At 40.6% G+C, this 14,988-nt stretch overlaps 1 protein-coding gene across 1 annotated transcript in view; it reads right to left on the reverse strand.

Annotated features, from left to right (window-relative positions):
- Positions 1–1,980: 1,980 nt before the first annotated feature.
- The window catches only part of OTUD7A (OTU deubiquitinase 7A), a 220,696-nt gene continuing 207,688 nt past the window's right edge, over positions 1,981–14,988 (reverse strand). Inside the window, exons 11-13 of the mRNA XM_040342822.1 lie at positions 11,602–11,716; positions 9,384–9,468; positions 1,981–5,114 (exon numbers count right to left, since the gene is read on the reverse strand). Of these exons, the coding sequence (XP_040198756.1) occupies positions 3,693–5,114; positions 9,384–9,468; positions 11,602–11,716 (1,622 nt within the window). The 3' untranslated portion in view covers positions 1,981–3,692. The remainder of the gene's footprint in view (positions 5,115–9,383; positions 9,469–11,601; positions 11,717–14,988) is intronic.

Below are 14,988 nucleotides of genomic sequence, written 5' to 3' on the forward strand. Positions count from 1 at the left end.
GCGAATAGGGCTTTGCGTAGAATTACGTTCACGTCGAAAGCATTGGCTTGTTGCGGGTTAATTTGGAGCATGCGCACTGGGATACCCCCACGGACGGTGCATGCGCCGTTAAAAAAAAAACTTAATTTACGTTGGGTCAAGTAAAATGAACATAAAACACGCCCACATCTTTAACATTTGAATTCCGCGCCCTTACACCGGCAGATTTACGATACGCCGCCGTAACTTTAGAGGCAAGTGCTTTGTGAATACAGCACTTGCCTCTCAAAGTTGCGGCGGCGTAGCGTTACTACGATACGCTACGCCGGACTAGAATTACGATCCGCTACGTGGATCTGGCCCTAAGTATTTACATATTCCTAACAAGCAGTAAAATGTCTTGAAAAAAAAATTGTACCTGACCGTACTGCGTAATTAATTCTCAAAACTCTTCAAAGGTCACAACAAAGACTGTAAATTTGTGTTTCAGTCTGTTTTAGAAGCTTAGAAACATCCACTATGTGTATACAATTCAAGGGTACATGCTGTCAATATTCTCCTCTCAGTGGAAAGTAAGGAGAAAGGAGTTGTGATTTTAGTGCCTCTATTGTAAACTTTGAAGATGAACTTCTCATCAATGCCTATATAGATTTTAAAGAGCCTGAAATTACATTTACTGTTTGTTCAGAATATGTTATTTACTTAATTATGCATTGCCTAGGTACACATTCACTTTAAGTATAATAATAATAATAAAGTGTCAGCTAAACCAATGTAGTGTTTTAAGTATATGTACACCATTGCCTTTATATCTATAGACCTAACTGCCTAAACAAAGCACATTTGACTGGTAACACTTTTTTTTTTAATATATAGAGGACATTTCACAAGTGACTTAACTTTATTGTCTGTAGTATTAAGATATTATGATCATGTGAAATGCTTACTTTATTTTTGTTATAAGGGGATTAAATTTGTATTTCTGTATTCTGGTTATCAGTATTTTTATAAATAAATCTTTTAAAAAAACACTACGGCCAGAAGGAAGTAGGAACAGGGTTAGGAAAAGGCATACCGTATCAAACATTGTATAAAGATGTATATTGGGGTCTTATGTTTGTTTAATCTAATGCTACAATGTACAGACAATATACCTTAAGTGGAGCTAGACTGTGTTTTATATTAGGCTTCAAGTAAAACTCCCAATAGTTTTGATAAACAATAAATGACACTACAATGGCTATGTGTGCCTCTGCTCATTTTAAATTATTGACTGTAACTCCTTTTAATATGAATTAACCGAAAGTATATATTCAGATGCTACATTATATGTCCAAAGGGAAAGTTATGATAGCCTTTTACAATGCAAATTGCTAACTAAACCATATGGTTAAAGTCAAATGTCCTTTGCTAGCAAGTCCTTCTAAACAACTTCACAGGACCACCATAGTCTTCAAGTAAGCTATTTTGGAGTATAGTTGTTTTGTTTTTAAGACCTCAGATAAATAGATCTATGACTACCTACTGAATTTTGAAAACTTTAAAAAACCCAAATTCAAAAGCCTTGTTTAAAACCTGTACTCTGTTTCACACGTTGAAAAGAAGACTTCTGAGAACAGACATGTCAAGATGTCTGCTATTCCTTTATGAGACACAAAACAACCCTCTGTGTGCCTCTCTGAGAAATTTCCCTTTCTTACTGGGGATTGTTTTTTGACCTAATGCCTTGCAAACTGCCATTCTGTTGTCCAAGGAGACTGCCTCAATGGCCGTTAAGGACATTCTGATTGGACATATGGATATTAGCAGGGGGAGCTTACCTATCAGGTCGGAAAAAGCTGGTCCCCATTAAAGACAGCCTAAATCAAAAAAACACACAGTAGAGGTTTTCTGGTTAAAAAATGTAATAGCAGACAATGGGTTATAAAAAAAAAAATGTTGGGAAGCAGCCAATGCCAAACAAAAGGACCTCCAGCAAAATACCATCTGATTCCATAGAGCTTGTGGAAATGATTTTAGTTATTATTTGTAATGAACAGACAGCGCCATACAAGGTGTAAAATCAAATCTGAAAGAGTTACAAGAAGCGCCCGCAGACATAAAAGCATTACTAAAAATTGAAAGACAATGTTTGTATAAATATCATCACAGTACAGGACGCAATACGTAGCTTCCCTCCATTATTTATGAAACACACCACAATCTTTCCAAACAGATCCTGGTGGTAATTCTTGTCTACAATGGCTTTAGACTTTAGTCATCCTACAATTTAGACATTACGCTAAGTTCTTCAATCTGTTGCTGAGATGCATCACATACACATTAATTACAAAATGTTGATGGAAAATACACATAAAGCAACAGAGCCTAAAAAAGTTAGTAAAAACGTATATATTAATATTCTAATACATCAAGACAAATATGATAGCCAAAGTGCATTAAAGGTACTTCAGCTGTACAAAACCTAAACCGGACCCATCATCGGCACACAGTAAAGCAGCCATTTAGTAGCTAAAAAACAATCATGTGAATGCAAGCTGTAAGTTGAGCGCATACTAGTGAAACACACTGGTTCTCATTCATAAGGTTGGCTATACATTTCCCAATTTTCACTAGCAAAGAAAAGTATTTTCTCATTGCTAGTAATAATTCGGTAATGTCTGAGTTAGGCTGTGACTGAGACCAAGTGAAAGGTCATTCAAAAATGTTCACAATGTTGGGACAAATCTTTCATCTTTCAGTTTTTCATCATCTTTTCACTGTACTTTTGTCAAATTTAAAGGATACGTACGTTTTAACACAAGCAAGATGAATCCTATCTCCCATCCCTGCCACTAGACATTACTTTCTAAGGAAATAACTCATCCTGACCGCTGCCAGGCCTGTGTAGGTCTGATGCAATGTTTACCAGCTTAATTTCTCTTTTCAGATTACGACACATACTTATATGGTGTGACCACTTCACCTGGGCTCCCTGTCATCACCTGGGCACATGCTCATTATTCTATATGACCAGGCCCCATATTCAAATGTATTCACTTATTCTAATAGGAGCTTATAAATACTGAGACCCGAACAGTGTACAGGGTGCTTTCTTCTGCACCAAGGTAAAGAGGCTTTTTCCACAGAGGCTCGGGAAAAGGGAGGGGAATATTTTTTTTTTCTTTTGCATTAAAAGTACACTATTAATTGCCAATTACAGATTATGGAACAACAAGGATAGCAATATTGGTCAGACTTAAAATGTATTTCCATGTGTGCTTGTCCTTAGTGATGTTTTGATTTTCACATAAGCTTATGGGGTGAATATTGGTAAGCAAACAAAATGGCTGCATAAAGTGTTTTGATGACAGGACCTCTTTAATGATCCTTCTTACTTACCTGAGTGATAGCAAAGAAAAAAATAAAAAGGAAAATCAGGCACCTTAGTAGTTAAGTCATACATAGCACTGACTGTGACATGATCAACCTTCCAGCTCAAACATATGAAATGTACTTAGAGAAAAAGAAATCTAAAAAAGTTTTTTCCTCCCTCCTCAAACAAAGCTGTCAGATAAAATCTCGACCTGTATAACAACAAGCAGCACTATCATTTCTCCCTTGCTCGCTCTGATTTTGGCTATTTTGTTCCATTGCAATTAAAGTGATTTTAGTATTTAATTTTTGCATGTAAAAAATTATATTTCTAAGAGGTCAGAACCCATCAAATAAATTCAGTGCCTGTGCACTTTATTTTCCCGATCACGTCGTTTCAGCTCTTCTTTGAAGCAGTAAGAACAGAAATTTTCAGTCTCGGGGCGTCCATAGAAAGAGCAGTTCTCTTTCTTACACCTGCTCTGGTGGAGCGAGTATATAGGGCAGCCCGTATTCCTGACTCTGCTGTTTTTATCATTGTTCAACCACGTTTGAGGAGACTCCTCATCAGCGTACTCCAAGCAGTCTCTAATGTCAGTAGAGTTAAAACCATTTGTGTATGTTTGAGATTTATGTTCTGTTGGTTTTTCATATGAAAGGGATTCCACTGTGTTCACTGTGCGGATGCCCGATATTCGAGCTGGGCTGTAGCTCTGCGAAGACAAGGAGCGGTTCTGTTGGGGATATGTTGCACATGTCTTTAATGAGCCAACCAATGGCTTGTAAGGATCATCTTGGAAGCTTGATGACTTGGAGCTGACATCATGTAGATGGATAACACTTTGCCTTTGGACTGGTGGTGTATGGCTATAATGAGCAGATACTGGTACAGGACCACTTTTCTTAGCACCATTGCTGGGTGAGGGATAGGATGCAGGTGTGGGGCTAGATCGATCCTTTAATTTTAGAACTAGTGGCGTGGTATGGCTTTGAGGCAAGACTGGGGACGACCTGTCCTGAGGAGATGTGTCCAGTTTTTCTTTGACAAATCCCTCCTGGTCTAGTTTCCTACAAGATGACCCATTGAGGACAGCTTTCTTTTCAGCTTCCTTCCTCTTTTGCTCCTGCTCAGCATTAAATCTTTCCTGGGCACTGGTCAAATAAAAACCAATCATCTCTTCATGAAATTGATGCCGGTGACTGGTTAGAAGGAGGCCTGCAAAAATAAACTTGCGCTCCCCTTGCATGGCAGCTCTTAATATATTAAGGCTGAGTTTAACATCTGTGCTATACTTCCAAGGGTCTGACTTATTGTCTAATAATGATTTGTTTGTGAGTTTTTCAATGGGAGAGATGCTAGCTTTATCTGTGGGTGATGGGGTAGTTTTTTCTGAAGGCGACGTGCTAGCAGACTGACCGGATTCTTCCTTGCTCCCTTTTCGAGATTTTGACTTCTTGGATTTTTCAGTGGAATCTCCATTTTTTCCATTGCCTGAATTAGCTCTGTTAATCTTTCCATGCACTAGACCGCCAAGACCTCCCATGTTCTTTTTAAGCTTTATGCCTAATGTTTTGCTGAGGCTTCCCAGTTTGTTTGCCACAGAATCAGTTCTATTTTTTTCCTTCTCTTTTCTTTGTTTTTCCTTTTCTTTCCCATTTTTTCCATTGTTGACGTTGGAATTACTACAGACTGATTCACGATCGGATTCAACAGAGTCAGCCAGCGATTGTACGTCTTCTCCTGCAGATGCTGTTGGAGATTCTGGTTGCGCCAGAGGAGCCTAAAATGAAAGGAATAAAGATATTAATTTTGCCAAACATTGGCTAATCCTAAACAACAAAAAAACGCGCTGGTGTCCCCCCCCCCAACCCTCCAATCCCCGGCAGCAGCTGGCGTGCGAAAACACAAAGCAAAATAAACAAAAGAAAAAGCCGCGCCACAAAAGTCTATTAGGTCACACTCAATAAAGATGTAATAAGTCCGTGGTTGATCAAATGGCACATATACGGTCACAGGTATTCTGATACAGTCCTTGCAATGGCAGCTCCTACGTTCCACACCACCCAGTGACACATATGCATAAAGTGACCCTCCACCGGAAAATGGAAAGCCGCTTACCGGAAGGCAAGCGGTTTGGGGCAGATGGCTATAACCCAGCCTAGGCCTTTAATCCTCGGATATTTCCACCAGGAAGCTCTCCGTCCCCTGAGCGTGATGTCTCAGCACCACCGTTAGAATGTAAATGAAAAAAGAGAGGCACACATAGCGTGACTCTGTGACATACACTTTTATTTAAAAAAAGGTAAAATATATACTCACAAACGAGCGTTTAAAATCTGCATAAACAGTAAATTGCCGGCCGGCATACAGGAGCCCTACTCCTTGTCGTGGTGACGTCACTGCGTGATCCTTCCCAGACGCGTTTCGTCGCTATTGGACGTTGTCAATGGGGGTCAACGTCCAATAGCGACGAAACGCGTCTGGAAGGATCACGCAGTGACGTCACCACGACAAGGAGTAGGGCTCCTGTATGCCGGCCGGCAATTTACTGTTTATGCAGATTTTAAATGCTAATTTGTGAGTATATATTTTACCTTTTTTAAAATAAAAGTGTATGTCACAGAGTCACGCTATGTGCGCCTCTCTTTTTTCATTTACATTCTAACGGTGGTGCTGAGACATCACGCTCAGGGGACGGAGAGCTTCCTGGTGGAAATATCCGAGGATTAAAGGCCTAGGCTGGGTTATAGCCATCTGCCCCAAACCGCTTGCCTTCCGGTAAGCGGCTTTCCATTTTCCGGTGGAGGGTCACTTTATGCATATGTGTCACTGGGTGGTGTGGAACGTAGGAGCTGCCATTGCAAGGACTGTATCAGAATACCTGTGACCGTATATGTGCCATTTGATCAACCACGGACTTATTACATCTTTATTGAGTGTGACCTAATAGACTTTTGTGGCGCAGCTTTTTCTTTTGTTTATTGGCTAATCCTGCTTTCTTGGCAGCAATAAACATTTCATTTGTAATTTGAAGAAAGCTGAAGACTGCCAAACTGGACAATCTAAATATTTACTGCAATGCCAGGGGGGATACCAGTAACAAGACCATTTCCAGATTGTGCCAATGAGAGTGTCCTGTCTTTGGAAAGAATAACAAATACTCTAACCACATCATTATAAAGATACACTTCTGATCTGTCTGTTTATTGTTTTACCTGAGAAGTATTGTGAACACTTGGTGGGCTCCTTTATCATATGACAAGGTGAGTACTTTATTTCTTTGAAGTGTTGTTCATCAGTTCACCCGATATTTATCTACTCTCTCCTACAGCGCTATTTTTAAAACGGAATGATACTGATGAAACTTCTTGAATTATGTCTTTAAACACAATATTGTTTTTATCTGCACTTGAAAAGCAACTGGCCACTGCAGATTTCACATTGCTCCCTTGCTGCTCCTTTTGACCAAGAAAGCAAAACAACATACATGTACTGCAGCATTAGGGCAGCATGCAACAGCGCTAATGCTTGTCAATTGGCAGCTCAGGTACCCCATGCTGTCACAGTAGAGCACAGGTGTCAAACTGGTGGCCCTCCAGCTGTTGCAGAACTACAAGTTCCATGAGGTATTGCAAGGCTGACAGTTACAAGCATGACTTCCACAGGCAGAGGCATGATGGGAATTGTAGCTCCACAACAGTTTGAGGGCAGCCAGTTTGACACCTGTGCTCTACTGTGAAAGCAAGGGGTGCCTGAACTGCCAATTGACAAGCAGTAGAGACTCCTCAACCCAGAATTAATTCGTAGCAGATACATAGTTTCTTATCCTTGCGCCTGTGGGTGAATGGAGCAGTGGGAGAGTGAAGGAAAAGTAGGTATAATGTAAGTGGCTGCAGGAGTCGGCATTAAAGCAAACCTGTTGCTTTGCTCTGGATGGGCAAAGTACAGGTTCTCTTTGCAATAAAACTATAGAGAGATTAAAGTAAAACATCAATTGTACTTAATAACCTCAGTTTGTTGTGTTTTCCTAAGACTCCATAAAATCAGGATGCTCTGGTATTCAAATACTGGCTTCTGTGGTCAGTGGTTTTGTCTGACTATAGGTACACCATTAGGATTGGCTGACTTGCTAACCAATAGTGAAGCGTGGAAGATTGAAGAAGTAAGGCTAGAACTGTCAACCATGTAAGGTGCTCTTTGATTTGATAGTGTCCCAATTTTCTGAAGTTTTGGGGAATTCGACAGGATATTTACAGAACATGTATTGATCATAAGCAACAAAATTTTTACATTTATGAGAATTATTACAACTTAGCAGAACAAGTCCAGCAGCAGATAAGTTGTAAGAGATTCTGATAGCCAACCCAAAGAGAGCCCATAGTAAACCCAGGTGATTACGGTCAGTCTGAAAAAAAATTGGTGTGTCTGTCATATTATGACCTCTGCAGACACCTCCTGACCAACCAATAAGAGGACAAAATCAATGGACTGATTGGCTAGTGGCTAGTGTCAAATAGAAAGAAGGGTTGTATTACTATTCTTAACATTTTCCAATCTAGACAAAAGGAAAATGCACAATTTAGGCATTTATAGTCTTGGTATTGGCATTTAAATTGGGATTCTTCGCTATGCATTTTTTGTTTACCTCTACATATTGTGACAGTGCTGCTCCTTGCCACAGTGTCAGAAGTGTTAGATGCAAACCAGGGTTCTCGTGTATGTAAGTCAAGGGGCTCCAGCATGTCTGTTCTGAGTAGAGAAAACGGTTTTGCAGTCTTCTCCAAGGTAGATAAAACCTGGATTGGGTTCTGGAGTCCAGAGGCTTTGTAACCTTGTGTCCACATACTGTAAATCTGCATTCTGAATCCTGATTGTACAGTTTTTTTTTGTATTTTTTAGTATAGTGGCTGTCTACGGTTCAGGGCTTATTCCCCTGGAGGCAAGCTGTTGAAGGAGCAGCATGTGTGAAGACGCTGGCAAAACATACCATCCAGCCCCACAGAGAGGCAATCCTATCTGACCAGGCTATCACCTAAGAAACTGTAATTAGGCAGAAGCCTGTGCAGCCCCAAGCTGAACAGTTGGTCTGTCACAAGGCTGAGTTACTTAGGCCCCTTTCACACTGGGGCGTTTTTCAAGCGTTTTTCAAGCGTTATTCGAGTGAAGCCTCATCTGCAATCCCAATGTGTTGGTAACGCACAGCTAAGACCCTAACGTTTTAGGGCGTTTTTGCAGTGCCTCAGTGTGAAAGGGTAAGGTGTTTTTACAGTGCTTTCAATTCATTTCAATAGAGAGGGGCGTTTTTGGAGCGTTTTTTCAGCGCCAAAAAGCTGCTCCAAAGATGCTGCTTGCAGGACTCAGTGTGAAAGGGTCCAGTGAGATGCATGGAGAGCGTTTTATGAGCATTTTAATAGCATTATTTTTAACGCTAAAACGCTGTAAAAACGTGTCAGTGTGAAAGGGGTCTAATTGTAGTGGGCCTTTGCATAGACAGACTCGGGGACTACGCTGTCCAGATAGTCAGAAGCCTGGACATTTTTGAACTTTACCTTTGAAAAAAAGTGGTCAAAAGAACCTGAAATGTACTTGACTGGCTGAACTGAAGTTCATTAAAAGCACTACATTTGAATGAACCCCTCAAAATATACAGAAAATTATCAACACATTTACGCTTTCTATTAAACTTTTTTTTACCAGACACTAGCTATTTCCACAAAAAGGGTCACAGCTGAGGGTCAGGCTTACAATGTACATATTAGGAGACGCAGATCTGCTCTACATCAGCATTACTTGTTATCTACCTAAGCACCTTGGCTTTGCTAGGACTAATGAGGAAAATAAAATGTTACATTAATGTAGAACTGCCTCGGGTAGAAGGATGTCACCGTAGGCCAACTGAAAAAGGATATAGGTATGGGTCTGGAAAACGGAATTACTTGCTTCCAATTAATAACCAAAATATTTAAAAGTGACGGATCCTCCTTAACAGCAATTCTGGAAAGAGCAGCAAAGGAACTTGTACTGGGTTGATGAATCAGTGGAGGTTTACCCGTGTCTCAGAGGGTATGCGTATCCAGGTTACATTCATGTAGCTGTGCAGAAGGTTCAGTTTAGCCTCCAGGGACAGAATCAAACTGTTGAAGGAATAACATAAGCACAGTAGGAAATATTATACAAATGGTAGCATGCTGTAATAATAAAAAGAAACATTTAACACTGTAAATAATAAGTATGGTGTAATAATAACAGCTTCATGAAATGTTGATTGGAGATTAAAAATGGAAATCTGACAGATTTCTACAGCCAACTTCCCCATTTGCTAATTTTCATAAGCAAACTGCAATACAGAAACACTGATATGTATGTATGTAAAAAAAGTTGATATCTGAATGTAATTTGCCATATCGGACATGTATGTATATTGGTTACTCAAATGAAAGCTGAGCTCCTGATTTCCCATCAGCCATTGTCCCCTAAGGACCCTATTATGTAGTGTGATTCTGCTGGATTGATAATGACTTCTCTCACAAATAGAATTTCTTCTAAATTACAATATATTGTCTTCCAATCCCAAATGTACACTTTATTAAAGGATCACTAAAGATAATTTTTTAAATAACAAACATATTATACTTACCTCCACTGTGCAGCTTGTTTTGCACAGAGTGGCCTTGAACCTGGTCTTCTGGGGTCCCTCGGCCGCTGTCTCGACTCCCCCCGCAAGGACTTAACACCTTCATGCGAGCGAGTATGGTGTTGAGTTATTGTGGGCGCGCTCCCGTGATACAGCGGCGGCAATAGCAGCCGACACTCAGCCTGGCCCCCCGGCGCGCTGCGTCATTGGATGTGATTGACAGCAGCGCCAGCCAATGGCTGCGCTGCTTTCAATACATCCACTTTAGCCAATCAACGGGCAGGCTCAACGGCGTGGGACTTTCGAGGGGTCAGGTAAGTATAACGGGGGTGGGGAGTCGGTATTGTCAAATGTTTTTTCACCTTAATGCATAGAATGCATTAATGTGAAAAAACTTTTACCTTTACAACCCCTTTAACTCTTTTATTTGTGAAGTTAAAATAGAATATTATAAAACCAAACCTTGGGTTTGGATTGGGTATATGGAATTGTTTGATATTATTTTGATTTTTTTTTTCTCTATGGTTGAACTAGATGGACTTGTGTCTTTTTAATCTGACCAACTATGTAACCTTAAATTTGATTTACTGGTGCCTTAAGATGGCCATACGTGGATTGAAATGAGGCCTTTTCAGCTGGGATCGGCTGAATTTCGATCCATGTATGTATATATGTATAATTTACAACCAGCCTATTTTCTGCCGATCAGTGCTGATTAGTGTAATCTGATGGCAGGTCTCCATGCTCTCAGAATACAATGGCACAATGGGAGGGATTCCCCCATGCACATCGAGTGTGCAGATGGGGGGATCGAGTCTTTCTTTCATTTGACCCACTGGTTGAAAAAAAAAAAGAAAAGAAGATTACTCATGTATGGCCAGCCTTAAAGTGTTAAGGTTAATGGTAATGTTTTATCGTAATGCATTCTATGCATTATGGGAAAAAAAAACTTCTGTGTCACAGACTCGCCCCCTAACCCTCCTTGAACCTCATCGCGATCCAGCGCTATGCATGTGAGCTGCAGCTCTCTTGGCTTTGTCCCTCTTCCCTGGGCAGATTGATGGCCACTCCTGTCAATCAACTCCAGTGACGGAGGGGGGGGGGGGCACAGTCCCACTGTTTGTATTGTAATTGTATTGCACAGAGCAGGTAGGTATAGACATTTTATTAAAAAAATAATAATAATTAAAAATATATCTTTTACAACCACTTTGAATCCATAAATGGTAAACTACACAGAACACTAGTGATTATATGTTTGCGGTTTGTTTCCTGCATTCACATGCAGATATTGTACAAATGCCCTTCAATCTTGACACATAATTGTCTTCACTCCCTCTGGACCAGAAATGATTGTGGCCAATGTTGAATTAATTTCCCAGTTCAATAAGTGGATGGTTGCTGTTATCCTGTAATTAACCATATGTGCATATTTCTTTCTGTAAGCAGTGTCTGTACTGGAGAATAGTTCCTGTAACTGATAATATTCTGCTTCTTGCTACAAACACATTTTATCCCTGTATGTGATACTGATTAAATCAACTTTAACAGTAAGTTTGCAGTGATCCTGTAAAGGGTTCTTTGTTCAAATGAATAGGCAATGAATGAAGCTGAGATTTAGAGCCACAATTACCTGGCCAGCTTAATGTTGTCATTATCATCCTTTCCCCACTCCCAGTCCTTTCCAGGATCAACAGCAAAGTGCAAGGGAAGAAGCCTGTGTTCAGAGTCTGTCAATGGAATGACCGCTGCAATCAACAAGAAGAAAACATTTTTTTTTTTAGAAGTAAATATGACTAAATGTAACGGAAAAGAAAATAATAACTATACACATAAGGATAGATATCTAATGCAATACAAAATGAATAATTCACTTGTAGGCTTGAATAACTGGCTTCTTGTATTTTGTGGGGACATTCAAGGGAGATGTCAAAGGTGAGGTTCCCACACTGGAGTTATCTGCTTTTCTTCATGTAGGTATTACAGAGACAATCAAAGGTGGTTTACAGTACATCTGCGGGGGGAAAACCTAATCAAAACCAATATAAATGCTAAAGAGTCGTACCTTTTTATTTACAGTTGTGCTCCTGACAATACAGCTGAAACCCCCTGAATGTGCGCCAAGTGAAAAAGCTCCAAAACAAATGTGAATGTGAATGTGCGTTTTTGCTATGTGGAGATGTGAACGGGGCCTGACAAATGAGTGTCTCCGTCCACTCCCTCCTAAGAAATTCTATAAAGATGGCCATACTCTATGCAATCAGATTGTACAATCTTTTTTAGATTTACCAGAACTATGGAATAGAGGACACACCTGAACAATTCATTCAATTTGTATCAAATCAGACAGGCCCTTGTACTGCATAGCTGATGGAAGATCCAAAGGAGATGGTACAATCAGATTGTATAGGAAATGGGTGGAAGGTGGTATTGTAATGAGGAAGGTGTGGTCCAGAGTGGTGAACACGTCCTATCACATTAATTTCTGTGACGCAACAAGGAAGTGACGGCTTATGGGAGAGGACCTTCAGGAAGTAAAAAGTTGAGGATGTGATGAAATCTGAAAATCCTTTTTAAAAATACAAATAAACCTCCTGTAGATAAGGTAAGTGAGAGAAAAGCACTTTGGGATAGCGGGGCCACAAATGGCATTGGAAAACGCTTCTATTTATTATGAAAACTGAAATTCTGCCCAAAAAGGTGAACATATCCTTTAAAAAGCTAGGATTTTGCTGCAGTAATATATTTCCTCCATTAGATGGCAGCAGAGAACATGCTATTGATAAGAAGTGACTCGGTTTTTGTCTCCATAACAAATCCATCACTATAGAGAAAACTCTGTACTGACAGTCACCTTACGGCTGCTGACTCAAGCGGGGACTGCAAATTCTCTATAGTGTATCCCAGGTGCAATAATAAATACTAAAATCTTCCATTGACTTATTTTATACTAAAAAAAGTTATGGTCACCCCTAGCTCAATCATTTCCTATCAGTTAATGATTTCAAAACATGATCAGCTTTAAAATGACCATAAAACAACAAAATAATGCTTTCAGATGGCTGCTAGCGCCGTAGCTGTTACTAAACGCTTTCAATATTGGCTACAAAAATACTATTCTTCCTCTAGAATTACTTCCACTACACAAACAGATCTGTCTCCAAGAACAATGGGCCTTTGTACAGTCAGCCGTCTAAGACCTAGGATCTTGTCTGATGATTTTTAGTCATGTAGATTACTTGGACTCCACAACCCCCCCCCCCCAAAAAAAAGTAAAACTTACAGCCTCCAGAGGTATGACTTGTTATCCACTAGATCAGCGGTCTCCAAACTGAGGCCCGTTGGCCAAATGTGGCCCTTTGCTTGCCTTTATCCGGCCCTTGGGACACTATTCCTCCCACTGACACCAGCGATGGGGAACTAATTCTCCCACTGACACCTATTATGAAGCACTATTCCTCCCACTGAAGCCAATGATGGGGCACTATTCCTCCTACTGACACTGATGATGGAGCACTATTCCTCCCACTGACACCAACAATGGGACACTATTCATCCCAGTGACACCAATGATGGAGCAATATTCCTTCCATCGACACCAATGATAGGGCACGATTCCTCCCACTGACACCAATGGTGTGGTTTTTTTTTAATCCCACTGACCACTCAAATTTTCTACTCCCGCTGGTCACAGTCCATCTCCCCCTTAAATTTTAAGGGCAGTAAACTGGCCCTTTGTTTCAAAAGTTTGGACCCCCTGCTTTAGAGGGCCTAGAAGGATCAAGTTGCCAAGATGCCTGAACTGAAAAGCATCAGTTATTGAGTTTTTTATAGCCAAACTTAGACATCAATCTGTTAAAGTGTAACCTTTTATATTTAGTGCTGGTCAGAATGGGCTAGACTTTCTGTTTTAATTGCGGTCTAAATTACCATTGGGAGGATTCACCCCTCTATTTGTTCTGGGCATTGCTTAAGGAAATCTCCTGATTTCTTCTCTTTAACTTCCAGTTGTACCATCCGGAAATATAAGGAGCTTTACCCAATGAAACACACATGGGAAATATTTACCTGGCAGGGGTTTACAAAGAGTTTTGGCTATACAACACATACTCTAATTTTTCCAAGAGAGAGTTGAAGGCTCAATGGAGGTGTGAAGGAGATATATAAGGCAAGGCCCAAGCTCTCATACAGCTGGAGAAAGCCATTTGTAAAAGCCAACCCCATAATATCACTTCTGCGCAGTACCACATGTATGTTTCTGGCCACAATAGGACTATTATGGGCTCCACTTTTAAAAGCAGCAGTATTGCCTTATTGGGTCAATACCCAGAAAAAAAGCTGCATTCTAGGGTGTGGCAGCCCACTTTTATTTGAACAGAACAGTTCACCTATAAATCAGTTGCAGGCGCAGGAGTTTCCACCATTAACATGAAAAGCCAACTGAAAGTACCAAGTCACCTGGCCTCCTCGTCAGCAGCACCACTGTTCTCCTTACCAGTCCCGTTGATTGTTTTGTCCAGCTCTCGTTTCACTTGGCTCACTCAGCACTGCTGCACGGCCCATTCCTGCCCTCTTGGAAAGGGGTTCTCCTGACACCCTGATAGGAGCCCATTTGACTCCTGGGAAGTTATCTTCTGTTTCCTGGCTGGGGCACCTCTGACCCCTGGTTGAGACCTCCTGTCCCTTGACTCTTGGCTGGGATCTCCCATCTCCAATATGACGTGTGTCTCCAAACTGGGATCCCTGAGGTGTCTTCAGGCTTGAGTATTTAATGACCCTGCAGACTTGAGTGCTCACATAGACTGCAGGCATCCAGTACAGGATTGAAGGTTCATTCCCACCCAAGACACGTTGTAACCTTCAAGCTCCACACCCCAAATCAAGGTTTACACGATTCAGAGAAAGACAAAAAACACAGCTTTCTTTGCTCAGAAAACAATATTCTGGAACCTTTCATTGAGCCTTAATGTAAATCTTGTGTTTTCTCCTACATTTTCACAGTGGCAGCAAATCTCACTGT

The sequence above is a fragment of the Rana temporaria genome, chromosome 3, assembly GCF_905171775.1.
Source record: "Rana temporaria chromosome 3, aRanTem1.1, whole genome shotgun sequence".
NCBI lineage: Eukaryota > Metazoa > Chordata > Amphibia > Anura > Ranidae > Rana > Rana temporaria.